Source organism: Furipterus horrens, unplaced genomic scaffold, assembly GCF_987537825.1.
Source record: "Furipterus horrens unplaced genomic scaffold, mFurHor1.1.pri manual_scaffold_10, whole genome shotgun sequence".
NCBI lineage: Eukaryota > Metazoa > Chordata > Mammalia > Chiroptera > Furipteridae > Furipterus > Furipterus horrens.
The window spans coordinates 38716194-38741463 of NW_028327180.1; the positions used below are offsets into that span (position 1 = coordinate 38716194).

Here is a 25270-nt window from a genome sequence, read left to right on the forward strand (position 1 = left end):
GAGACAGGGAAGTATGGCTGAAAAGAGGGAACAGATCAAGGTTCCAGTGGGAGAATTAAGCAACAGGGAGATAGCCAACCTAAGAGATGCAGAGTTTAAAACACTGGCGATAAAGATGCTCACAGGCTTGACAAATATGCTTGAGTATGGCAAATGCATAAGGGAAGATGTGAAGGCTATGCTGAGTGAAACGAAGAAAAATCCACACAAAACCAATGGTGAAGGGAAGGAAACTGGGATTCAAGTCAATGATTTGGAACATAAGGAAGAAAAAACAGTCAACCAGTACAGAATGAGGAAACAGGAATTGAAAAAAATGAGGAGAGGCTTAGGAACCTCTCGGACAACTTTAAACATGCCAATATCCAAATCATAGGGGTGCCAGAAGGAGAAGAGGAAGAGCAAGAAATTGAAAGCTTATGTGAAAAAATAATGAAGGAAAACTTCCCAAATTTGGCAAAGGAAATAGACATACAAGTCCAGGAAGCACAGAGAGTCCCAAACAAGATAGACCCAAGAAGGACCACACCAAGACACATCATAATTAAAACGCCAAAGGTTCAAGATAAAGAGAGAATCTTAAAAGCAGCAAGAGAAAAGCAGAGAGTTACCTACAAAGGACGGCCTATAAGACTGTCAGCTGATGTCTCAAAGAAACTTTGCAGGCAAGAAGGGACTGGCAAGAAGTATTCAATGTGATGAAAAACAAGTACCTACAACCAAGACTTCCTTATCCAGCAGAGCTATCATTTAGAATGGAAGGGCGGATAAAGTGCTTCCCAGACAAGGTAAAGTGAAAGGAGTTCATCATCACCAAGCCATTATTATATGAAATGTTAAAGGGATTTATTTAAGAAAAAGAAGATCAACACTATAAACATTAAAATGAGAAACAACTCACAACTATCGACAACTGAATATAAAAAATAAAAACAAAAACAAACTAAGAAAACAACCAGAACAGGAACAGAATCATAAGTATGGGGATCATTTGGAGGGTTATCAGCTGGGAGGTGGAAGGGGAGAAATGGGGAAATGTTGCAGGGACTAAGAAGCATAATTGGTTGGTACAAAATAGACAATGTGAAGTTAAGAATTGTGGGGAACTGCTCCTTGTAGTTTCGGGAATTGTAGCCCCGGCTGTGAGCCAGACTTTCCCCACCTCGGGAAGTCTTTAAGACTCAACAGAACACTGGAAGGTTGTGAGAGAGACAGGATTGAAGGCCATTCAGAGGGTTTCCATGAGAACTGGATTTAAAGAACGCTTATTTTGCTCTGGAGCTTGCTCTGCTTTTCTTATCTCTTAGTTAACTATAAACAATCTCTAGCAAGAAATATATGAAACCTTGCACCTAATGCCAGTTGGGTGTCAAGATGTTTAATAGACCCTGACACAGACTGGTCACTGTGCCCTCTATATTGATACTTGTCATCTGTAATTGTCAACTGAAATCCAGGTGCCTAAAAGCTATTGATTATTTATGAATTTTGACCTTGTATCTCCCACGCGTATCCTTCTCAATAAAAAGCATGAGGGACAGAGGTCTTGCACTTTCTCCACTAGAGGAAACATCTGCCTCCCTTATCCCCCAGACAAAATAGTGTCCTGGATAGATCTGTTCCACCGTGGTCATGAAACCTCTGCTGGACAGAGTAATTTCCAACCGAGTCAGGGTGTTGGAGGCAGCTCAGCCTCAAAGAATAATATAGGAAAGGGTGAAGCCAAAGAACTTGTATGCATGACCCATGGACATGAACTAAGGGGGGTGGGATTGCTGGAGGGAAGGGGGTTGCTGGGAAGAGGGGAGCAAAGGGAAAAGAAATTGGGACAACTCTAACAACATAATAATAGCAAATAAAAAGAATTAGAATAAGACTTTTTTTTTAAAGATTTTATTTACTTATTTTTAGAGAGAGGGTAGGGAGGGAGAAAGGGAGAGAAACAAAGACTGATTCAGCCTCTTGCACATTCCCAACTGGGTCCCTGGCCTGCAACCCAGGTATGTCCCCTGACCAGGGATCGAACCAGCGACCTTTCAGTTCCTAGGCTAATGCTCAATCCACTGAGACAAACCAGCCAGGGCAGGAATTGGCTTTTTCATGGTGCGGAATTTATGCTAGAGCTCGCAACACAGCTAACTATTGTTAGCTGTGAAGAGTAACAAGAACCAGGACTATAGTCACCATGGGGCCACACTCTTAGCAATGTTAACAATGGAGAAAATAAAAATCTTACATACTGAAATAATGGGACAACACTCGTAAGCGGTGGTAGTGCACTCTGGAGTCACATGGCAGCAAGAGCCTCTCCAGGAAACAAAACGGAAGAGCAACTTGGTGTGAGCCAGCTCAGATCTGCAGCCTGCTTCCCACAGTGCACAGGGGAACCCAAGACAGAAGGTCCAAGCCCTCCCAAGCTGGAGGCTGGGTTCTACCAACTGACAGGTAGCCCAGGATGGTCCCTTCCTGGGAAGGAGTGAGCTCCACCCTTCCCCTGGAAACCTGTGTCTGGAACTCCACATACCCTGCTCTCTCTCCTCTGTGTGGGAACCCCTGCACCTTCCCCCATGGATCTCAATTCTCATCAAGGAGGAAATATTCAGCTGGAATCAGTTTAAGCTCTGACTGAAATTAACTGTCAAATTCACCAATTTACATCCAACAATAAAATCCAAAGGTTCACACCCTAAGTGTGACCTTCACAGACTTACTCAGTTTGTACGAAACCCACTTAACCCCAACAAATCTGTGCAGGACACCAAAACCAACCTTCAGGAAGCAACTGCAGGGCAGCCACAAAGCATCCTAGCCCATGTGCAAGTGGGTTTCCCTTTCTCAGGCTCTGTGGCTTCTCCAAGCACCCAACTCATTCTGGGTGGTTCTGGAGTCTTCAGGCCACCTGCAGGCGGAAGCGCCCAGCAAAACCCCACTGCACTGTCCTTCACCTCCCACGCAGGCTCACCTTTGGGCGCAGCTTGTTCCAGCCTGTGTGATGTATTTGCTTCAAGCACTGTGGGTCATTTAGAGACAACGACCCTGAGGTCCCAGTGTGTGAATGAGATCCCACAGAATCACTGCTTCCACCCATGTTCAAGGAAAAAGTAGGGGAAAAAATTCTAGGATACTTTTATGGTTTTCAATAACTGGAAACTACTTATCTCATTAGAAAACAGGTATTAGTTTACTATTATCACCATCATTACTACTATAACAAATTATAAATCAACTAATCAGAATTGAACACATCTCAGTTTCACAGAATTTACATTAATCTTTCACAACCAGCTACTAACAGCAGGTGGGACAGGATCATAGTGTAACACTCTACACCTAGAATCAAAGAGTTACTATGATTTTTACGAATACTTTAATCGATATCGCCACCCACATCACATGAAGGTGTGGAACTTCATGCATTTCCCCTGCAATTCTACTGGAAGAGAAGACATTTTCTGTATTGAGACACTTTTACCCAGCATCTTCTCTGGTAAGAGTCAGCAGGACAAAGCAAATAGATCTGAGACAGTAACTAACATGAAGAAACAAGGCAAAAGGAATTCAATTCAGTCATTTTACATCTGCTGAAACCTGAGGCTGGAAGAAGGGAAAGCTCTTAGTGCTGAGCTGGACACAGAGGAGGCTGCTCACAGGTGTCAGGTGACAATCCTGAATCCTCTCCAAGTCCTGTGCTCCTGGAAACATCCAAGGAAGGTAGAAGGATCCCCTTTATCCTTTTGTTCTGGAAAAGGGCACACTTAAGAACCCCTTTTCCTTGTTCATCCAAGACAAGGCTGGAGGCAGACGGTCCCCAATCCCCATTATGCTTCTCATCATTGATTGGGCTGAACTGCTGATTTCCACTGACCAAGCAGAGGAAATGGTTGTTGGCCAGACTTGGTTCAGGTTGTTTTTCCCCATACCCTTAAACTTTGCCTCCCTTCACCCTCACTCAGCCTGAGCCCCCAGGCACCCCCTCTGAGGACATGCTGGCCTGGGGACCTGCCATCCCAACCTAGTCCTTCCTACTTTTATTGATCCTGTCTATAAAAGCAGAACTCAGAAAGCACAACTCTTGAGACACTCACAGATGGTCCGTACAGAGCATTCACCCTACTGCACAACCCCTGCCCTCTCACCAGTCCCTTCTCCCCTCCCCTTGAAATAATTCTTTTGAATGAAAATCTCTCCTTACTAAGGTTGGACCAACTGATCGCTATTGCCCATTTCTTACCCAAACTTTAGTCAGCCTTCTGTCCTCCCCACAGGTCCCGGACATTGTCCCTCACTTGGTCTGAACAAACACTGAGGTTGCAGAACAAGGCTCTGCTGTTCTCAGCAGAGAATGCGCTGAGCATACGGGGAATGGTTCCTGTGACACCGCCTTTCTGCTCACACTCCTTCCACTGAAAAAAGCCCTCTTCTGAGATTTGAGCCACATTCCGTTGCAACAGTCTTGGGATGTTAAAAACAGGAAGACCACAGGCCCCCATGGGATCATTTACGCTAAGCCACACTCACCAAATTTAGACTTAATTAGTTTCAGCCCATCTCTGGAATGGAACCTTAAACCTACCAATCAGGAATTACCGGTCAGCACCTTCCAGTAAAGGAAAGTGACCTAGTCACAATCAGCTCCTTGCTAGTATAACTTTCTAGTTCTCTTTCTTTTAATAATTTTACTTATTTTTTTTCAGGCTTATTTTTAAAAATTTTATTTTTTAGAGAGAGGGGAAGGGAGAAAGAAACATCAGTGTGGGAGAGAAACAATCGGGTGCCTCTCGCACGCCCGCAACTGGGGATCTGGCTCACAACCGAGGCATGTACCCTCACAGAGAATCAACAAGTGACCTTTTGGCTTGCAGGCTGGTTGATACTCAATCCACTGAGCCACAGCAGCCAGGGCTCCCTTTCTCTTATTACTTAAAATTCACAGCTCCTAGGAGCTCCTTTCTATGTGCTACATGGGATGCTCTTCATTTAACCAATTAGATCTTTAAATTTCCTCAGTTGAATTTTAACAGAAACAATGTCTCTCTTTAATCAAGACCGGGTTTGATTTGATCTGTCAGGTCCAGGGAAGTTCCCCCTACATGGCCGTCCTCCAACCTGACCGCCAGTGCCCATGGTCGTCCAGTCCTCCCTCGGACTCCACCCAGCCAAAGGACTAGGATCTGGACCTGGGGGGGGGGGGGGGGAGACTCAAGACATCGGGCACAGCCGTGGGCGGACACCCGGGACCCGCAGACTGGGACAGAACAGGACGCCGAGACTCCACCCCGCAGAGGGCGACACTCAAGTCGGGACCCGGCCCATGTTGGGGCAAAGACAGCACGCAAGGACCCCACTCTCTGGCAGAGGAAGGATACTCGGTTCGGAACCCTGGAGATTAGGGGTGGTGTGCCGGAACCCGGGCCTGCAGCCGCTTCCAGCCGATTTTGCCGGTTCGCACCAGCCCCTCCCTGTTTCGGCTCCAGCCCCGGCACCGTGGCCTCAACATATCCCACCCGTAAAAGCCTTGGAGCTCCTGGGCGTCCTCTCCACCGCCAGGGGCAACTGACAGCAGCATGCGCGCCCGCCCCCGCTTCTGACTGGACGCTGCCAGTAGCCCCCTCACCCTGATTGGACAGTTATTTGAAGCCCGCCCCCGCGCCCTTATTAGACAAGGCTTCCAGGAGCTCTCCTCCTCCTGCGTCCTCCTCTGGATTCAGGAAGTCCTGATTCAGTCTTTCTGCGGAGCGGCCCTTGTCCGGAAGCTGAACGGGACAAAAGCGCCTGGTGACCTGCGAGGTCAGGGGTCACCTGGCGACAGAGTTACCGTTGGTCTGTGCCCCACGTTAAAGAACAAAAGCACTAACAGTGAGGTCACCTACTGCAAAGCAGGGTCAGGCTCCGGTTTTGACGTTTGACCTTTGACACGGGAGGCCCTGGCCTCCTATCCCAGCTCAAAGTCTGGGGTTGAGATCATCAACCCAAGGCCCAGGGTCCTTTGCCCGCCCCCGGAAAGTGGAACTCTGCGACCCTAGACTGCACGCGAATTCGTCTGAGCACAGCCACTGGTGTGAAATGTTAGAATTCTCAGGTGCGCATTTCACACTGCGAATAAATGTCTTTTAGATCAGTTACTGAGTACCTCTACAGGATTTTGAAATATAAAAGGCTCTGATAGTCTTAGCTGGGTAGCTCAGTTGGTTAGAACGTCCTCCTCATAAGCCAGAATTGCAGTTCCATCCCCGGTCAGGGCACATAAAGAATCAACCAATGAATGCGTAAATTAGTGGACCAAGTCGATGTTTCTCTCTCCCTCTCTCTCTAAGATTAAACAAATTAGGCCACACACTCTCATCACACCACCAACTGAGAAATCTATTGTGAAAAGGTAACTTAAAATACCCGCTTCCGAATATTAAGACATATTGGGTAATATTTAGAATTTGATTGTGATGGGCTGGAGAGAGATGGGAAGAGAGGAGCTCAGGGATCCCAGGCCTCCCCAAGTCCTTGGGGCCACCACTCTCCTACCCCCAGCGAGCTGCAGCCCGGCCACACTCGGGTCTGCACGTCCTTCTGTAGTGGAAGCAATATCGCCATTTTGCAGATGTGGAATGTACAGCTCAGAGATCCGGCTGTTTATTTGGCCAAGGTGGCAAATGAACTGGAAAACAGGGTTTCAGAGTCGCTCTTCCAAGCAAACTCTCCCTGTCTCAGGCATCAGCCGGCTGACCGCCTACTTTCGTCCGGCCACCTTTGGTGGGACCACATGACATCCGCCACCGTAGGATAGTGCCCACACCAACACTAGGGGCTCAACCTCCGCTAAGAATCAAAATGCTGCTCTGATCTGCTGCGAAAGACGAGAGTGTCCACCCCTGCCTCCGGCACCTTTGCCGGCGCTTTCGCTTCCTGTTCCGGGGCTGCCGCCTCTGCGGGTCTTGGGTTTCGGATTGGTGAAACCTCAAGAGTGGGGAGAGCCATATCCTCCAATCGCTGAGCAGAGCTGGAACGCGATTGGGCCCAAGGGCTGGATCCGCTCTTCTAGGGCGTGTCGAAGCTGGAATGGCTCTGTGGGAGTGGTTGATATGGATCCGCCCCGGAGCTTGGCTAGGGCCAGAATAAGGACCAGCGGTGAAGCTGGGGGCGTGGTCACCGTGCCAGTCTAAAGGGCTTAAGTCACCCTGAAACACAATAACAGCTCACACAAGTAATAAATGCTTATTTACCCCAAAACTTTCTTCATACTAATACATTCCTATATAAAAATATATTCCCACTGTTGGAACGTTTCTTCCTTTAATCTATTTCTTCCAGAAATGGGGTCAACTTTTGTGCATTTCTTACATGTTGCTTTTCTTACTTAAAAATGCATTGTGATATGCTGTCCTGGCCACTGGATGGCGACCTAGTTCATATTGTCATATTTGTGAATATTTTGCTTTTGTGCGTTGGGTAGACCGAGGAAAAATGCATGTGGATTCCTCAAATACATTCTTATTAAGCATCTTCTATATCCCCCACTCTGTTCTCTTCACTGAGCAGAAAAATTCTTGTCCTTACCCTTTTCAAGTTCTGGTTGGGAGGAACCAAAAATTAACCATATTAATGAATAACATATATAATAAATTTAATATGTCACAATATGACAGGGGAGTGGCTGCAAGTGCCTGTTGTTTCTGCTGTCTCCCTCAAGCTCCCGCATAGTTGTTTGATTCACATCATATACAGGAAGTCTCTAAACTGCCCTAACCACTCTCCCCCGACCCTGCCTGGGGACCAAGCCCCAGCTTTTCCAGTTTCTAGGCAAAATGTTTCTGGTACTGGTGGGCTGACCCAGGGTGACTGAGGTGAGTCTGGGGCAGGTCTAGGACTCTGTGGGCTGCTCTTAGCTGTGAGCTGCCATCTCAGGCACCTGGAGAAGATCAGGTGTATGGTGGATGGCAGGAAAGATGTGCTGGGACAGCTAGCTGACTCAATTTAGGGAGAACTGAAAATTCTTACAGGTCTTCCTTTTAAGGGCATGTCTGTCTATTCTGAATTGATAACTTCATCATACTATAGTGTACAAAAATCAATTCAGAGAGAATCACAGAATTGAATGGAAGACTATAAAACATCTAGAAGAAACAAACAAAAAAAATCATTGTGACCTTGGACTAGGCAAAGATTTATTTGATAGGACAGAAAATGTGACAAATACACACCAAGAAAAGATCAGTTGGGTCATTAAAATTTGTTAATATTTGCTCTTTAAAAGCCACCGTGAAGAAAACAAATGACAACAAGGAAAAAATATTTGCAAAACTTATATTGACAAAGTCATTGTGTCCAGAATATACAAAGAATTCTTTCAATGGAGAAAAAGCATGAACACAAAAGGGTCACCTGTCACTCTCAAAATCCCCTAGTTCAATATTCTTAGGAAATATCTACTGACTTGGAATAAAGGGACATGGAGTACAGTTAACTCTCAAAGTTAAGGGGGAAAATATGCATAATTTACATGTGCACATGCATATATACACAGACGGAGAATGATAAATCAAAAGGGACAAAATATTAACATTGGGGAAACTCTTCTGCAAATCTGAAATTATATCAAAATTAAAAGTTACCCCAAAATAATTTTATTTATTTATTTATTTAAAAGTGATTCCACTTGAGGACGTGAAGTGCCTGGGGCCCTGAGACACTGCTGGTGGGAACATAAGATGATGTAGCCACTTTGGGAAGCAGCTCGGGAGCTTCTGAAAAAGTTAAACAGATATATTATAGTACCATACCTAACAATTCATCTCGTAGGCATCTAACCTAGAGAAATGAAAGCAAATTCCAACACACAGAGCTGTACACGGATGTTCATTACAGTTTTATTCGTGATCATCCCAAACTAGAAACAATTCGAATGTCCATCAGAGGGTGAATGCAATAGAATACTAGTCGGCAATAAAATGAAGCAAACTTCTGACACGAAAACATCGATGAACCTCAAAAAATCATGCTCAGTGAAAGCAGCTAGACACGAAAGACCACATATTTGTGAGTCCATTCATACGATATTTCTAGAAAAGGCACAGCTAGAGATGGGAGGAAAGGATTGATTCAAAACGTACAAGAGTGACATTTCTAAGTTAATGGAAATTTTCTAAAATGGATTCTGGTGATGGTTGTACAACTCGACAAATGTACTAAAAATCATCACAGTATGCTTAAAATGGATGACCTCATTGTTATGTAATTATACTTCAATGAATCTGTAATAAAAAGTTCTACCGGAAGAGGGTGCCAGAGACCGCAAGTTCCATTCAGAACCAGCCTAAGGCAGTGATTTTTAACCTTTTTCATTTCATGGCACACATAAACCAATTACTAAAATTATGCAGCACACCAAAAATATATATTGTGTTTTTTGCCAACCTCACAAAAATATGTTTAAGTTTGCCTTATTCACATCAGATGGCTATTGTTGTGTTAGCTGTTGTCAGTTTTTAATTGAACAATTTAAGGGAAAAGAGGTCAGTGCCTTTGACTAAATAGTCAGGTATTTCATGTTTTAAAAATTCTTGCAGCCCACTAGTGTGCCATGACACGCCAGTTGAAAATCACTGGCCTAGGGGATTATGTTTAATTTGCACAGACTACCTTCCCCTCCTGTCACCTCGTGAAGGAAGTGAATTGGACCCTCAAGAAGGTATTCTGTAGCCTCTCCATGCCGTGTGGGGTCTTGTTGGGATAAAGCTATTGCCTTCATTCACATGACACTGTTGGAACTGGCACACTGCAAATTTGCTGGAAAGCCTTCAACAGCCTAAAACAGCCTTAACTTGACTATCAAGACAATCTCAGCACACCCACCCAGCCCAGCCCTAATGGGGAAGAGTACATGCAGGGGCCCCTGGAAGGCACAAAGTCACCTTGGTCCCCAACTGAGACACAGGCATCTGAGGAAAATAAGCACAAACACACAAAATGCACATGTATGACCGCAGGTGTCTTGCATTCAGTCATCCTTCCAGCAATGTACAAGCATGACAAACAAGGAAGGATTAAATAAAAATTTAAAATATCACAGGGTGGTGAGTAGGATTAGGAGTGCATGAGAAAGTGATGGAACCTCCCTGATAAGAGATTTTTCCATTTGATGGCAGAAGGTGTTTGCTGTGAAAAGGGAAAAAGAAAGGCTGAAACTTGGATCATTGCTCATCAGTAACCCAATGTTGAACCAGCAAAGCCACCCCCAGTTTCCTGCCCATCAGAACCTGTGAGATGGTAACAGTTTATTGTTTCAAGCCACCAAGTTTGTGGGCAATTTGATCTTTAACACCAGCTGGATTTCTTCAGAAGTGAGAACCAAGTCCAGGAGATCCAAAGTCCACTTCTGGAATGGATGTGCCTTCCTCCAAGCTTGGGTCCATGTGGGCAGTTCAATGGCAGGAACCTAATCTAGATAAGAGCGTTATGATGTAAAGGTTATTTGGCTATATCCCAGAGCAAAATGACCTGGGTTCAGATCCTACCTTAGCCATTTAGTAACTGTGTGACCTTGGATCCAGGTAACCTCTCTGGGCCTCAGTTGTCTCCTCTGCAAAATGGGGATATCAGGCTTCATGGAAGATTGAGTGGGTTGCTATAGTTACTTAATGTCTCTTTTGAGCTTTGTAGAAGACAGAATTGTGTCACCCCAAAAAAGATAACATTCAAGCTGTAAGTCATTATCCCCCTCTGCTCCCCTTATCTACCACCCCTACATGACCTCATTTAGAAATGGGTTATTGAAGATGATAAGATGAGGTCATGCTAAAATAGGTTGGGCCCTAATCAAATGACTGGTGTCCTTAAAGAAGAGGGAAATTTGGACACAGACACACAGGGGAGATGGCTGCAGCAATTAAAATGATCTGTCTACAAGCCAAAGAAGGCCAAGGACTGCCCACCACCCCTAGAAGCTGAAGAGGCAGGAAGTCCCCTCCCTGAAGCTGTCAAAGGGAGCTTGGCCCTGCCTATGCCTTGATTTTGGACTTTGGGCTTGCAGAATGTGAAAGAATAGATTTCTGTTGTATTAAGCCACCCATTTTTGTGGTCATTTATTACAGCTGCTTGGGGGAAATGAATACAAGCCTCTTTCCTCCAGGTGGCAGAAAGTAAACTTCAATTAATGCCAGGTAATTCAATAAATTAACTTTTCCAGGGGCCAGGTCTAAGTTTAAGGGTGGTCATGTGGTGTCTGAGAATGGGGGCAGCTGGGGGGCAGCATCCTGCCCTTGAGCATCTCCCAGCCTGGTTAGTGTCTTCAGAGGGTCCTTGCCCCACTGCTCTTGATCATTCATTGGTTGGCTGGACACCAGGGTCCTTCTACCTACAGGCTATCTGCAGCTTCTCTCACTTCTGACCTGGCTATTCTCTCTTGCTTGTGTGGGCCACTGGGAAGTTCTAGGGATCAGGGAGAGAATGAGGCAATTGAAGCTTGTTACCACTTCCTTGCTGTCACTTCCCCGTGGTCACTCCATAGCCCCCTCTCCACCCTGGGCTTTCTCTTGACCCATCAGTCTGGTCCAAACCCAATCCAGGTGACCCTGGGGCCACTGAGGTACCAAATCTGAGGAATCCAGGACAGGCCCAGGGAATTCAAACCTTTGAAAATGCAAACCTCTTTTTCCTCAAACTTTCATTCAGACCTTGGATTTCCACCAAGTAAAGCACAGCTCTGGAGCCAAGAAGGAAATCTGTGCTTCCTCCTTTCCTCTCTGTTGTGTCATCTATGTCCTGCCCCAGGGCTCAAGGAGGCTGCATCCCTGCTGGCTAGGCTGGAGCAGGCAGGGGACAGGAAAGGAAAGAACCAGCAGGGAGCACACACCAGCAAAAGTTCCAAATATTACCCAACCCCACACACAGGGCTTTCAACAAGTGAGATTGGAATGGCTGCCATAAAACGCTTCGAAGTTCTACATGAAGAACCTCAGCTCTGTGCCATCCAGTGGAACTTTCTACGATGGTAGAAATAGTCTAGGTCTGTGCTCTCCAACGCAGACAGTCCCCAGTCACGTGACTACTGAGCAATTGACATGCAGCCAGTGCATCTGAGGAACTGAGTTTTAAATTCTATTTCATTTTAATTCGTTTTAAACAGCAACAGGTACCCAGCAGAAACCAGATGAGACAAGCCAGCTTTGAGTGAACTGGTATCCCAGCTGAAAGTCTACAGCCACAGGGAAGGAGAGCCAGGCGCACAGAGGGAGGCAATTAGCAGGCTGGACCATAAATAAAATACACTTCAATTAAGGGCCAGTTGAGGGATCACTGGTGAAAACCTATTTTGTGGTTCATATATGACAGCCCTCGCTTTCTCCTTCATAGACCAGCCACAAAGCCCAAGTTATGTGTTTACATCAGAACCTCTGGGGGCTACGCATCCCAAGATCTGAACTCTCAGTTTCCCCCTAATAACAAAGCACAGATCCGGCAAAATAGGAGAGATCTCTGGTTCTTGTGGATCCTGCCCAGGAGCCTGCACACCCGCCCAGGAGCCTGTGGCCAGTTATGAGAATGTATTAGAGTCCTGTCAGCATTATATAAATTTTGAACACAGCAGGGTTTAGAGCCACTGAGATTAAAACAAGATTAACTCCAATTCAAACCACATTTGGAGTAAAATAAAACAAGAAAGGGAGAATGGAGGTCTCACTGAGGTGGTGATTTCTGAGCCTGAGCTGAAGGTGAGGGAGTGAGTCAATGACTGTCAAGTGGGAGACTATCCCTGGCAGAGGGAATAGCTAGCTAGCGCAAAGATCCTGGGGTAGGCAGAAACTTGGCCTCCCACTCCAAAGCTCTAGACTGACCACTTCACATCTTGAGTAGGCATTTCAGACCAGGCCAAAACAGAACTCTTGAATCCCTCAACAGCCCCCTAGAACCTCCACCCACTTATCTCCGACATCATTCTAGGCAAAGGCCTAGAATACCCACCACTCATTCCCACCTTGAATCTGGGGAAAGTGTACCAGCCTCAAGGCCTTGCAGTAGCTACCTTCAGTTCTCAGATCTGTAGTCCCTGGGCTTGGAGGGCAGTTGGGAAAATTCCTGATAAAAATGTGTAGCCTGGGGCTTGGCTCATGGGGAGCTCAGGATAAAAGAGAGCTGTTAAGATTTCTTCAGAAAGAAGGCTTGAAGCTTCATTTGCATTGCACGTTATTTAATATCAGGAAAATGTCATTAGCTCATATCTAAGGATTAGAGTGAGAGTGGTAAGGATTCCCCCCATCCCAAGTAACGCCCTCACTCCCCATCTCCTGCCAATAGCCACTCCTGGGCATCACGAAAAATTATTAGGCTTTTCGCCAAACAGTGCAACTACACGTCGCCCAGCCCCTCACCGAGTTGTACCCTCTGACCCCAAGACCCACGCCCTTCTAAATATCCTGGTCCCAGCCTGCCTGAGGCTCTGCACGCTGTCCCACCCCGCAGTGGGACCGCAAGGGTTAAATCTTGTCCTTGGGTGCGTTGATTGACAGCCAGTACGGTGGCTGGGCGAGACGACCAATCAACGATGGCGTCCGTAACCCACGTGGGAAGCCGGCCTCGCAATTGGTCAGAGCCTCCGGCGGCCTCCCCAGGAGCCCGAGCCCACGTGCAGCTGCTGCTAGTTCATTGATCCGCTTCGTGGTGCAGGTGGAGGCGGGGCGGGGCCGGGGCGGGCGGAGGCGGGACCAGGGCGGGCAGAGGCGGGGCCCGACGGGTCAAATGGTCCCCCGGGTGAGGGTAGGGGCGAGGCGTTTCCCTTCGGCCTGAACTTGGCTGACCCCCGCAGCTTCCTTCCTGCTCCTTTTGAGCCTCCATCCTAAGGGAGGTGAGTAGGCCCCAGACATTTTGGAACCAGGCTGGGGAGCAGGCTTGGAGGGGCGTTGAGGGGCAGAAAGGAAGTAAAGAAGAGACTTGGTGCCACAGGAGTGATTGGAGTAGAGAGGTCTCTTTACCCTACCTGAGAAGTTCCTCCTAGTTGACCTGGCCAACACTTACTCATCCTTCAAAATCCCTTTTCAGTGGTGTTCTCCAGTGCTTTAGGAAATTGTCTCAAAATTGAAGTTGAGCTTTGCTGTCTTCTTGGCTCCCCAAGCCCTGACTGCTCCCCCCCACCCCACTTCATAGAGTGAGATACCTGGGATCCCCACTATTAATCAGCACAGCTGCAGGCACCAGAGTGTTTGATGAATGAACATAGGTTATAGGGTATGCAGTGGGGTGCTGAAGGTCAGGGATGGGGTTGGGGGCCCAGGACTGGGTCCTGGAGGGGAGAGCATGGTGAGCAGTGCAGGAGGCCCAGGCATGGGACTGGTTTCTCCTTGTCACTACCCAGCCTTCTGCCCTTAGGACCTGCCATCTTCTTGTTACTTTTAGAATCCTTGTGAGTACTGCCTGAAGATGACCTCTGGTGGCTATCTTAGTCCCCAGGGGCAACCTCCAATGATGGTGAGGCCCCCAGGAACTTTGGTGAGGAGGGTGTGGTATGGCGTTAACTCCTGTGGGGAGGGGAAGAGCCTGGGGGCTAGGTTCATATCCAAGTTTCCTGCTTCTGATGGAGGGATTGGGGGGTGGGGGGCAGCTGGCCAGGTCTTTAAGCTGGGATCACTAACCCATCATACTTGACAGGTGCCAAGGCATTTGCTTTTTTAAATTAAACTTCTTATGACCCAGGTGTAAAACACATGACTATATCGCCTGTTCTGTTAATATTTTACAAGCAAAATCCTCCCTCCTCCAGATGTTACTTCCCAGAGATGACCATTGCTAACAGTTTAGGCCAAGAGTGGGCAAATTTCTCCCATAAAGGGCCAGAGAAGAGAGGGAATACTTTAGATTTTTAAGGCAAGATGCAAAATAGAACACTCTATGGTACTTAAGCAGCAAGAGAGAAGACAAATTACCTTCAGGTTTTAGGAGATCCCATCTCACCCTCCATCAACCTTTCCAGGTTCATCGTGAGGCCAGCCTTCCAGCCCTGAACTCTCAGGGCATCCTGGATCAGCTCAAGAAGCAGTTCCCTAGGTGAGGACAATTCATGGGGGTTCAGAGGTCCTGCTGCAACCCTAGGTCCCACTGAGGGAAACAGTCCTATTTGGTGTTTTGGTGGTTCAGAAGTCCCTGACTCAAAAGACAGGACCAGTAATGGGGGAGCCTGAAGCAAAAAGAAAACTAGCAATACTAATCCTGGCTTTTATTTAAATCTTTGATTCGTAGTTCAGCGTGAATTTGCTCGCATTTAGTTATATGTAGTATTTTTAAATGCTGCATTAAAATTGTATTCACCTTGACACTGCCTTAAATGTGGCTCCAGGAAGGGAACCCTCATTCCCTCCCAGTCTGGGGGCTGCACTCATTTGGGGAAGAGTCCTGCCCCCCACCCCCCCACCTCCGCCTTTCCAGCTGTCCCAGCTAGTCTTTCTTCTCCACAGGTTCCCCACTCATTTGCCAGCACAGGTGGAGAGCATTTACTACTTGGTGAGCCACAAACCAGGCAGCCCCTCTAGGCAGCCTCTGGAAAGGCTGTTCTGTTTGGCCTCAGGAACAGGGTTTTGAGACACCCTGTTCTCTATTTTGCTAACTTTGGGCAAGTGAGTTAACCCATTGAGCCCCAGCTTCATGTGAGTTTTTCTTAATAATAATTTTGCTGTGAAAACTAGAAATTCCATATTTAAAGGAGGTATTTCTTCAGCCCACAGTACATGACAGGAGTTCCTGCCCTTGTGGAGTATATGATCTATATCAACAGTGTCCATGATGTTCTATATCAATAATCTCTAATATGACACCTGATAGCCACGTTCAGCAATTGAGTACTTTTAAGGACCTGAATTCTTAACTGGTTTAAATTTAAATAGCCACACTTGACTAGTGGCTATCTCATTGGCCAGGGCAGCTCTAAGGGAAGGAGAGGGACAAATAAGTAGAGAAAGAAGATGCAAAAAAATGTAAGAATTAAAAGGAAAATAGAAGATGTGATGAAAATGAGTAAAGATTTTGAGCTAAGATAGGAAGGGCTTCTCAGAGGAAGTGATATTCACAAAGGATAAGGGGCTCCTGCCAACCCTAGAGAGAACTGGGAAAGAAAGGTGTTCCAAGCAGAGGGCACAGTATGTGGAAAGGCCCTGGCAGGATTGTGTATGGGCATGTTGGAGGAACAGTAAGAAGGCCAGCGTGGCTGGAGCCCAGTGGACAAGGAGGTGAGGATAGGACAGGAAAGGGGATGAGGAAGAGATCTCTGGGAAGGCCCTTGACCTTCTGGTCTAGAATGAAATCCAGGGGTCTCCCTAATTGGCTCCCATTCTGATGGTATCCTATTTGATGAGAGTAGGGACCAGAGAGGGAGAATGACTTGCCCAAGGTCACACAGCTTGTGGGAGAAGGGTGCACAGTATTCAAATTTCAGACTCTTGTCCCCTTCCATTGACCCCCGCCCAGTGTTATTTCTGTTGTTCCTTTGTAGCTCCAGAAGGTTCGTCAGGGCCTACAGGAATATCACAGGCAGGTGAGTGAGTCACCAGGAGCTCAGGATACAGCTGCCTCTCCATGAAAGGCAGGGGAAAGGGGGAGGAGGTGAGGGTAGGGTGGGGGTCGTAGTAGGTTGTTCAAGGCCCTTGGGGCCTTGGGGAGGACTTGGACTTTTACCCCGGGGAGGTTGGAGCCCTGAAGTTCTGTGGGCAGAAGGGCAGCACCTTGAACCGCCCCAGGGTATCAGTGGATTCCTACATCTTGGGAGTGTATCTCCCATCCTCTCTCTGAGCCTCTTCTTCCTGGTCTGCTCCCTGAGTCCCAGTGTGGCTCAGATGAGGCCAGGGGCATTTTCAGCACTTTGGTATTCGGTTGCTTCAGCTTTGAAGGGCCTGTTCTGTGTGCCAGACACACCTGGATTACCATCTTCCATGTGTCTGAGAGTTCTCAAGGGCCTGACTCACTTGCGAGCCAGGGGCAGGTCGGCACCAGGGGCCCCAGCTCCCCTCACAGGGCTCCTTGCCCAGGCTGAAGCACGACTTCCACTCCTGCCTGTCCTCCTGCCACCTGGCCCCTTTCTCTTGGGTTCTGGCAGGACTTTCTGCCTGTGCCAGATGTGACTGGCAGAGGGCCAGGGCCCTGTCTGCAGTTTAGCAGGGGCTGGGGTGGGAAGCTCAAGGAACAGGGAGAGACAGATGGGGCAGTGGAGGGGGGGCGGAATGGCAGGAAGCAACTAGAACAGTTATTCATTCAACAGATATTTATCCATCACCTTGCCAAATGCTGTTGTAAGCGCCAGGGAAATAGCAAAGAACACAGACAAACCCCTGCCCTTGGGGTGAAAGGAACTGGGTAAACGGAAGTGTCAGATGGTGAGGGCTGGGCAAGGTGGGCATGGAATTGAGCAGCCCAAGGGGATGTGGGGGACCAGGATGGGAGTGAGTTGCAATTCAGGGTGGTTAGGAAAGGCTCACTGAGGTGACATTTGAGCAGAGAACTAAAGGAGAGGGGAGGGAACCATGAGGGTATCTGAAAAACAGCACATGCAAAGGGCCTGAGAAACAGCAGGGAGGCTCCTGTGGCTGGAGCAGAGTGAGAGGGAGGGGGTGAGGGAAGGTTGTGCAGGGCTGTGTGGGCCACAGTGAGGACTTGGGCTTTTACCCTAGGGATGTGGGAGCCCTGGAGCACTGTGGGCAGAGGACCAAGACCTGACTCAGGTGTTCACAGGCATCCTCTGACTGCTACAGGGAAGACAGACTGTAGGGGCCAGGACAGGAGCTGGGGGACCAGTTAGGTGTGGGATGCTTGGCACTTAGAGCAGTTAGGTGGTGAGAAGTAATCATATTGTGGACCGTGTTTGGGGGGTGGACCAGACAGCACTTGTTCAGTATCAAGAGGGTGGCAGGGGGCAAGGCCCTAAGATGGGCCACTTCTGTTGCTGCTCAACCCAGGAGGGTTCCCCCAACCCCCAGGCAATGATCCCTAGCAGCCTTGACAGCCTTGTGGTCCAGAACAGACCACATTCCCCTCCCCCCTGTTTCCCCCTTCTTCTTTTCCCAGCCTCCTTGCTGTGCATTTAAAATCCCAAGCAGCAGCAGTAGCAGCAGCCGCTGCTGCTGCCCCCTTGCTCCCCACCTTCTGCCTGCACACTGCTCTCCCCAGGGAAGGCCAGCTAGCAGGCAGGAGGGAGCAGCACTTTTCATGCTGAGTGCATTAAAGTGCCAGTAAATTGCGCATTAACGAGCCAGGGCGAATTGGGGAAGGCTCCCTTGGGCCTCGTGTTGCTGGGAGGCCCAGCTGGGGAATCCATCACTGATGGCCCCAGGAGGCAGCAGCCCTGAGCACTACCGAGGGCTGAGAGAGGGGCTGCCACATCCCAGCCCCTCCCTCCTCCGTGTTGTTTGCCCAAAAGGCAAGGGAGAGACCAGGCTGTTTAAGGAGGCAGGTAAATGCTGCCTGGCTCCCCCTATTTCCTCTGACTCTGGGAAATTCGCTTTGCTGTTCTAGGCCTTAGTTTCCTCACCTGCAAAATGGGAATGCCGGTAATGCCTTTCAGACAGAATTGACTGCCATTGGTGCTTATGCTGCATCTCTTGATTAATTATCTTTCTTTGTGAATCATAGCATTTTCCCAGTATTTTGGAGTTTGCCCTGGGCCAGACAATTCTGGGGTGCTTCTAGGCATCTGCGTGGAGGGGAGCGGGCATGTGCCCCCAGAGCCATAGGCCAGCCGAGACAAGAGCCCATGCTACCCTAAACCGTAGCCAGGGGACACATGCAGCTATTTAAGATGACTTAAACAAGTGGCACTAGTCACATTTCAGATGCTCAATAGCCACATAAAACTAGCAGCAACTCCATTAGATGAGCAGCTCTAGAACAATTCTCTGTCACTGTGTTTGGTCTGGTACTGGACTAAATATAGCTGCTCATACACAAATTTCCACATGGCGAATTTTTGGGAATATTGGCCGGGAGGTTCCAGCCTTATTGGCTTTATGTTCTCAGCAGGATGCTGGGCATGTTCAAGGAATCGCTGCCTTTGGTTCTAGATGCCTGTGCCACCTGTCTGAGCAGCCACTGGCCCCATGTGGCTGTTGAACACTTGAAATGTGGCTGCTGGAACTGCAGAAATGTCATTTTTAATTGTACTTCACTTTGTTCAAATAGCCGTCCATGGTTGGTAGCTACCGTGCAGGGCTGCACAGTCCTGTAGAAGGAGAGGTTAAAAACAGACCCAGTATCTGCATCATATTAGTGCCACGGATAAAAGAGGGTAGGACATTTGGTAGAAAGGAGCATATCCTAAAGGAACAGAAAGGTAGGCAGTAGGTACATAGGAAAAGGAAACTTAGAGATAGATCAGTTAGTCCCTTCCATGCCTATGGGAGCTTTTAACTGAAATTTGGAACCTGTTGTGGTAACGTGGCTCATTCTTAAATATAAAATAATGTCAAGTGACCCTCCCACTGAGTCTCCTAATTGTCCTACTGCCAGTCCTTCTCCCTAAGAGGTAAGTTTCTTAGTATCTTTCCAACATTTAAGCAAATTAAAATGTCCCCACAGGGGAACGCATATATACACTGTTTTTGCTTCCTGAAGCTGTTTTTCAGCCAAAGTATTCAGGTTTTAGTTTTCAAACATCCCAAGAAAACAGCTGGATGTGAACGCAGATCCGACTCCACTTTCTACCATGCTATCACAGCAACTGTCCTATAGGATTAGATTTTATCACCCACTGTCAAGGCTCGCTTCTGGGTACCATGAACTTGCTTTACATTAGATATAGTGCAGAGGGCTCTGCTGTTATCAGGAATCACTCCAAAATGTTCAGGGTAGGTGGTATAGCTCTGTTTTACATACGGGGACTCTGGCTCATAAGAGGGGGCTTGAGCCCAGAGCTGTCTGATTACAAAGCTTTAACTGGAATGACATGCCACCCCCCCAACCCCCTGCCAGGCAGAAAATTTCCTACACATCATGGAGACCTGCAGCCAACCCCTGGGCTTCCAGGAAGGGGAGGTAGGTTACTGGGTCCTCCAGGAGGGAGGAGACTTCCTCAGGGCAAGGGGCACATCCTCTTGTCCCTCACAACATGGTTCTGGCAGTACCAGGTAAGCCAGATGTGTTTTAATGAACAGGATGACCAGGTCTCCTGGGGACCAGCCAGCCCCAAGACTTCCCGGCACCCAGTGGTCAAGCCCCCACAGCCCTCCAGTCTTCAGGGGCTGAACTTCAAAGATGTCATGTCCACAAGGTCATCTGATTGGCTCCAGCAGCCCTCTGGAGTGGACAAACCCCCAGTCCACAAGATAGACACATGGCTATCCTGGGACGCTAAGCCCCAGTTTTGGCAGGATGTTCTGACCCAGCAACTCTGGCAGATTTTTGCTGGGACCCACGATAAGGTGGACCAACCAAGACACAGACGTGAGTCTTGCTGAGGGTGGGAAGGGGATGGTGGCGAACTGTGTGGAGGGCAGCATAGGTTGAACCTTGTTTTTCTACACACTCTTTCCAATGTTTTCCTCCCCTCCCATCATCATAGTGACAGAACAGGTGCCAGATATGGTAAGTAAATGGGATAGGTGGTTGGTTATCCTGGCTTGGTTCCCAGGTGGGGGCATTCAAGTTTCTGTGGGATTGGTCCACCTCCTCTACCCTCAGCCCTTTCATGCCCTCTAAGGAGTCAGGACTGTACCCTGAGACCATCTCCAACTCTGCCTGGACAGGAGGACTTGGGCAGTTGCCTAGTCCTGTCCTCACCACCTGGGCTCCCTGAGGTTTTCTGGTTCTAAGACTGACCCTGGGCAGATCCTCTGTTCTGACCAGATTGCCCTGTTTCTGTGGGCAGGAAAGCCAGGACCCAGAACCATTCTACTTTGGAGCAGAATCCTGTACCGAAGATGCTTTGGGTAATCCCGGTGGGAGGGGGACAAGCAGCCTGTTCCAGGGGGCTATGCCTGCTGCTGGTCTGCTCTTGTCTCTGCCCAGTTCTCAGCCCACCTGTGCCCTTCCACATGCCCTCTGCCCTGCAGGTTCCCGAGAAGGGAGCACAGGACCAGGCATGGCACCAGGGATGATGCTGTCCTGCATGGCCGAGGTGAGACCCTAGCCTGAGTTGGTACCCCTCCCCCTCTACCAAAAATCCGGGGGTCTGGTGCCAAGAGAGCCAACATGGCTTAGCTATGGTCTTGATCCACCTGCAGGAGCCTGCTGGGAGAGCCTGTTCCTTTCTGAAGCCCATGTAAGTGTTGGAACTGCCCCTCCTATTTGTATCTCTGTCTCCAGGAGGTAGAGGAGAGCAGAAGTATAGGCATGTTCTCACCCTTCCCCATCACCATGGTGCTGTCTGCAATAACTAGAGATGATAGGTCTGGGTGGGGATGTGTGACTTCACACCAACATTACTGCCCCACCCCACACAACCAGCCTGGGTTCCAGGGATTGGGGGAAGGAACTCCCATGGAATGGCAGGGGGAGGGGCTATGTCAGAGCTGGTTGCAGACCATCCCAACCTTGTGCTCTGAAGCTGGGGGAGCTCAGATGGGAGACAGCTTGCCTGGAGGAAGGGGCACAATGGTTAGGACTTGGAAGGATGAGCAGGAGTTGTCCAGGATGGGGCAAAGCATTCCAGGCAGAAGGGAGCGAGGGATGTTTGGTTATGAGAGAGGGAGAATACTTGGAGGGGTATGGGTAGAAGACTGGGGGGAGTGGAGTATAGTGGGGAAAGCAGGCCTGAGAGAAAACCCCCACATCTGAAAAAGAATGAAGCCCCCTCAGGGGCTTGATGGGTGCCTCCCTCTGAGCAGGCCAGTGACCCCGAGGTCTCCCCTCCTAAGATGGTGGGACCCTGAGGACTTCGAAGACACATGGAAGAGGCCAGATGCCTTGCCCTGGCAACCCAAGAAGTTGGCCGTCCCACACAGAATGGAGAAGATGCGGACGCTAAAACATGGGGAGCCTGTGCTGGCCACAGCAGTCAGCAGCTTCACCCGGCACGTGTTCACCTGTGGCAGGGATGGCGTCAAGGTGTGGAGCCTGGTGGGCCAGATGGCAGAGGACAGGTTCCCCGAGAGCCACCTGCGTGTGCAGGTGAGAGAGGGGCTGGCTGCAGAGGGTGGGGCTTGTGGGAGCGGAAAGAGCTACTTGCAGGGGAGGAAGCTCACTTGTGTCTCTGCCTCTCCCAGACCCACGGGGCCTACCTACGCACCTGCCTGCTGTTCTCCAACAGCACCACCCTGCTGACGGGTGGCCACAACTTGCCCAGTGTGAGTGTGTGGGACCTGATGGCACCCTCCCTGCACATAAGAGATGAGCTACCTTCTGCAGGTCTCACCTGTCAGGCTTTGGCTGCCAACCTGGAGGACAGCCTGGCCTTTGCCAGCTTCACTGATGGCACCATCAGGATCTGGGACCTGCGGGACCAGAGTGTGGTCAGGTGTGGCCCCAGGGTGGGTGGGGTCATCCTGAGAACTCCTTCCAACCTTAACTGCTAAGCGGGGATTCAGCACTTTTGAGGTTAAAGCCCCTTGCCTGCTTGAACTCAGATTTGAGAGTTGAAGACCTGGGTTCAAATCTTGGCTGAGCTGTTTTCTCAAAGTTCAGTCCTGGTACTTTTTGTCTACATCAGTTTCCCAGTCTGTCAACTGAAGGTGGTTGGGCGGGTGATGTTCCTTGGGCCCAAAGCTTAGAGCCTCAGTTCCAGCCCCCACGTGATGCCTCTCCTGGCCAGGGACCTGCCAGGCACCCCAAGTGGAGCCAAGAGCATTGCTGTCAAAGACCAGAACATATGGACAGGGGGCCTGGATGCCTGCCTGCGGTGCTGGGACCTGAGGACCATCAGGGAGCCCCTGGAATACCAATTTGAGTCTCAGGTGTGCAGGCTGGCATGGAGCCGCTTGGCTAGGGAGCAGCTGGGCCCCAGGCTAGAGAAGGAGGTAGATGCTGGAGGGTAATGGTACCCTAAGTCTCGGTGATACCAGAGGGGATAGGGGGCCATTAGAAATGTTCTTTCCTGTTGCCCAAATAGCATTGGATGCTTTCATAGTCTCTCTGTGATAATCCCATAAAGTGGAGAGGACCAACCCATTCTACAGATGAGCAAGCTGAGGCCCAGAGATGTGAAGTTGCTTGTTGGGGCCTTGCAGCCAAGAAATGGGCAGATGGTCGGTGCCTGGGGTGGGTCCCTGTGCTCTTGCCTACCTCCTGGGCCAGGCAGGGCCCTGACCAGGTTCCTTCCTGCCACCTACCCCCAGATAATAAGCCTGTCTCCCAGCCCCCGGGAGGACTGCGTTCTGGTCGGCACAGCCAATGGCCAGCAGTGGCTGCAGCCCACCCGCGGGGGCCAGAAACACATGGTGGGCTGTAAGGACAACACTATCCTCGGTCTCAAGTTCTCCCCTCTCGGTGAGTGGCCAGGAGCAGGGGAGTACCCTATGGCCCCCAGCTTCCCACAGAGCCCCACCCCACTCAGATTGACTGGGCCCAACCCTTTCTGACCCTTCCTGAGCCCCTTCCCCTCCCCTCTTCCTCAGCAGGAACCTCTCAGTGATGTTTTCCTTGGGAACATGTGGGAGGTTGGGGTTCCCTCCATTTCTCAGATGCTCAGGTATGGCCCTCAATGCCAGCTTCAACCTGGTGCCCCTCTTCCTCCTTCCAGGCCAGTGGTGGGTGAGCGTTGGGATGGACAACCTGGTTAGCATCTACAGCATGCCCATGGGAAGCATGGTGTTCCAGGTACCAGGGTGGGCTGAGGGTGGGGCAAGCAGGGCCTAAGTATCCTGGGTGCTCGGGGCCTGAGGCCAGGAGCCACAGTGCAGAAGTGCAGAGGCCCCATAGGGACCACATTTGAACTGACAGGCACAATTAGGGGCAAGGGTGAATGAGCCTCCTTTGCTGTGCTCCCTGACCCTCCCAGGTACCTGAAACCACCTCTGTCATGTGCTGTGACGTGTCCCCTAACAACCGTCTGATCGTCACTGGATCCAGGGACCATGCCTCAGTTTACCAGATCACGTACTAAGGGACTCCCTACTGTCATCTCGGGGTCCTTTTCCTCCCCAATGAGGGGGGTAGTGGTGCAGGGGCTTAGGGGGTGGGCTGGTGATCTTTGTCATGTGTAATAAAGCAATTGGAAAAAGCAGAGCTGATTTGGTTCTGCATCTTGAACCCTGGCCAACTTGTGAAGATTTGGAAGAACTTTGTCCTGACTGGATCTCTGAACCTTTCTTTGTCTGAAAATCTGATCAAAGCCACTGAACCCCACTGAAGGGGAATGTTTATGGAGCACTTCCTGCTGATCTCTCATGTTGTAAATGTTTTTCTGCCACTTCCTGCACAATCCCAGGGATGGGGCTTTCAGTCCTTCCCAAGTCTCCCTGTCTGGATAGACCAGAGTTTTTTGTATAGACCAGTCTTTCACCTCTCAGTAGGACTGAGAGATCAGCATTTGCTCACCTGTCCCAGGATAAGAACCGTCCCAAATGGCATCAACAGGTCTAGTTTCCTTAACCACAATTATTTTTCTCCATTAAGTGCCTTCAGAAACCCTCCCTGGGTGCAGCCTTTGTTTCAAGCAGGGACCCTGTCACCCTGCCCTCTCCCTCCAGAAGGTCCCAATAGCATCCCTGCTTGGACCTGCAACCCCTTTTAACCCATGGTCCTTGTGGCAGCCCACAGGAGCTTCCAGAGCCCAGATCTGATTATGTCACCACCCCTACCAGCCCTGCCCCCGCCGGCTCCCACTTCCATGGCTTTCTCTGCTTAAGCCTGATCTGGAGACCTATATCCCCTTGTAGCTGAGGAGGAACCCCCACCCCACCCTTGCCCTCCTGGTTTCTACCCAGCCAAGTTCCTTACCTCTAAGTCTGCACATTCTATTTCCTGTCTCTTGTGACCCTTCCAAATAGCTGTTCCTCCTCTTCTAGCTCTTGGCTTAGCTGCCACTTCCTCTGGGACTGGGACCTTTGTTGTGATGATGACAGTGGGCCAGGCATCATTTGCCAGGCTCTTAGAAGTTATCTCTGGGTCTCAAAGGAAACATGACCACACCCCTAATAGCCATATATTTCACTATAATCCCCAACCCTTTGTACATGGGCAGTACCTTGGAATGAGTCTGTCTGAAGTACTGGCGCTAAAAGTGATACATGCAACTTTTGGGCTAGGGATTTAAAGGCTGTTTACATTCTGTCTCCTTGCTATGTTGGACCCTAAAGTTATCTATCGAGGTGGTAAAACCTCTACCAGCCTGGAGCCCTGAGTGTCTATGTGGAATCAAGCCCCACATGCCACA

The 25270-nt window shown here is 49.3% G+C and overlaps 1 protein-coding gene across 2 annotated transcripts; it reads left to right on the top strand.

Moving 5' to 3' along the window:
• Positions 1-13750: 13750 nt before the first annotated feature.
• TLE6 (TLE family member 6, subcortical maternal complex member) lies at positions 13751-24151 on the top strand. 2 transcript variants are annotated; one of them, XM_090288627.1, is made up of 17 exons: positions 13751-13834; positions 14383-14475; positions 14957-15030; positions 15438-15483; positions 16469-16510; positions 19933-19995; positions 20115-20403; positions 20522-20544; positions 20828-20888; positions 21012-21076; positions 21183-21220; positions 21816-22068; positions 22164-22414; positions 22709-22850; positions 23232-23382; positions 23636-23712; positions 23894-24151. In XM_090288627.1, the coding sequence occupies exons 2-17, from the start codon at positions 14407-14409 to the stop codon at positions 23996-23998; spliced, it is 1749 nt and encodes a 582-aa protein (XP_090144753.1). In that variant the 5' UTR covers positions 13751-13834; positions 14383-14406; the 3' UTR covers positions 23999-24151. The 2 variants fall into 2 exon arrangements, with proteins under 2 accessions (XP_090144753.1, XP_090144752.1); XM_090288626.1 differs by lacking the exons at positions 13751-13834; positions 14383-14475; positions 14957-15030; positions 15438-15483; positions 16469-16510 and having other exon boundaries at positions 19940-19995; positions 21786-22068.
• The last annotated feature ends 1119 nt before the right edge of the window (positions 24152-25270 follow it).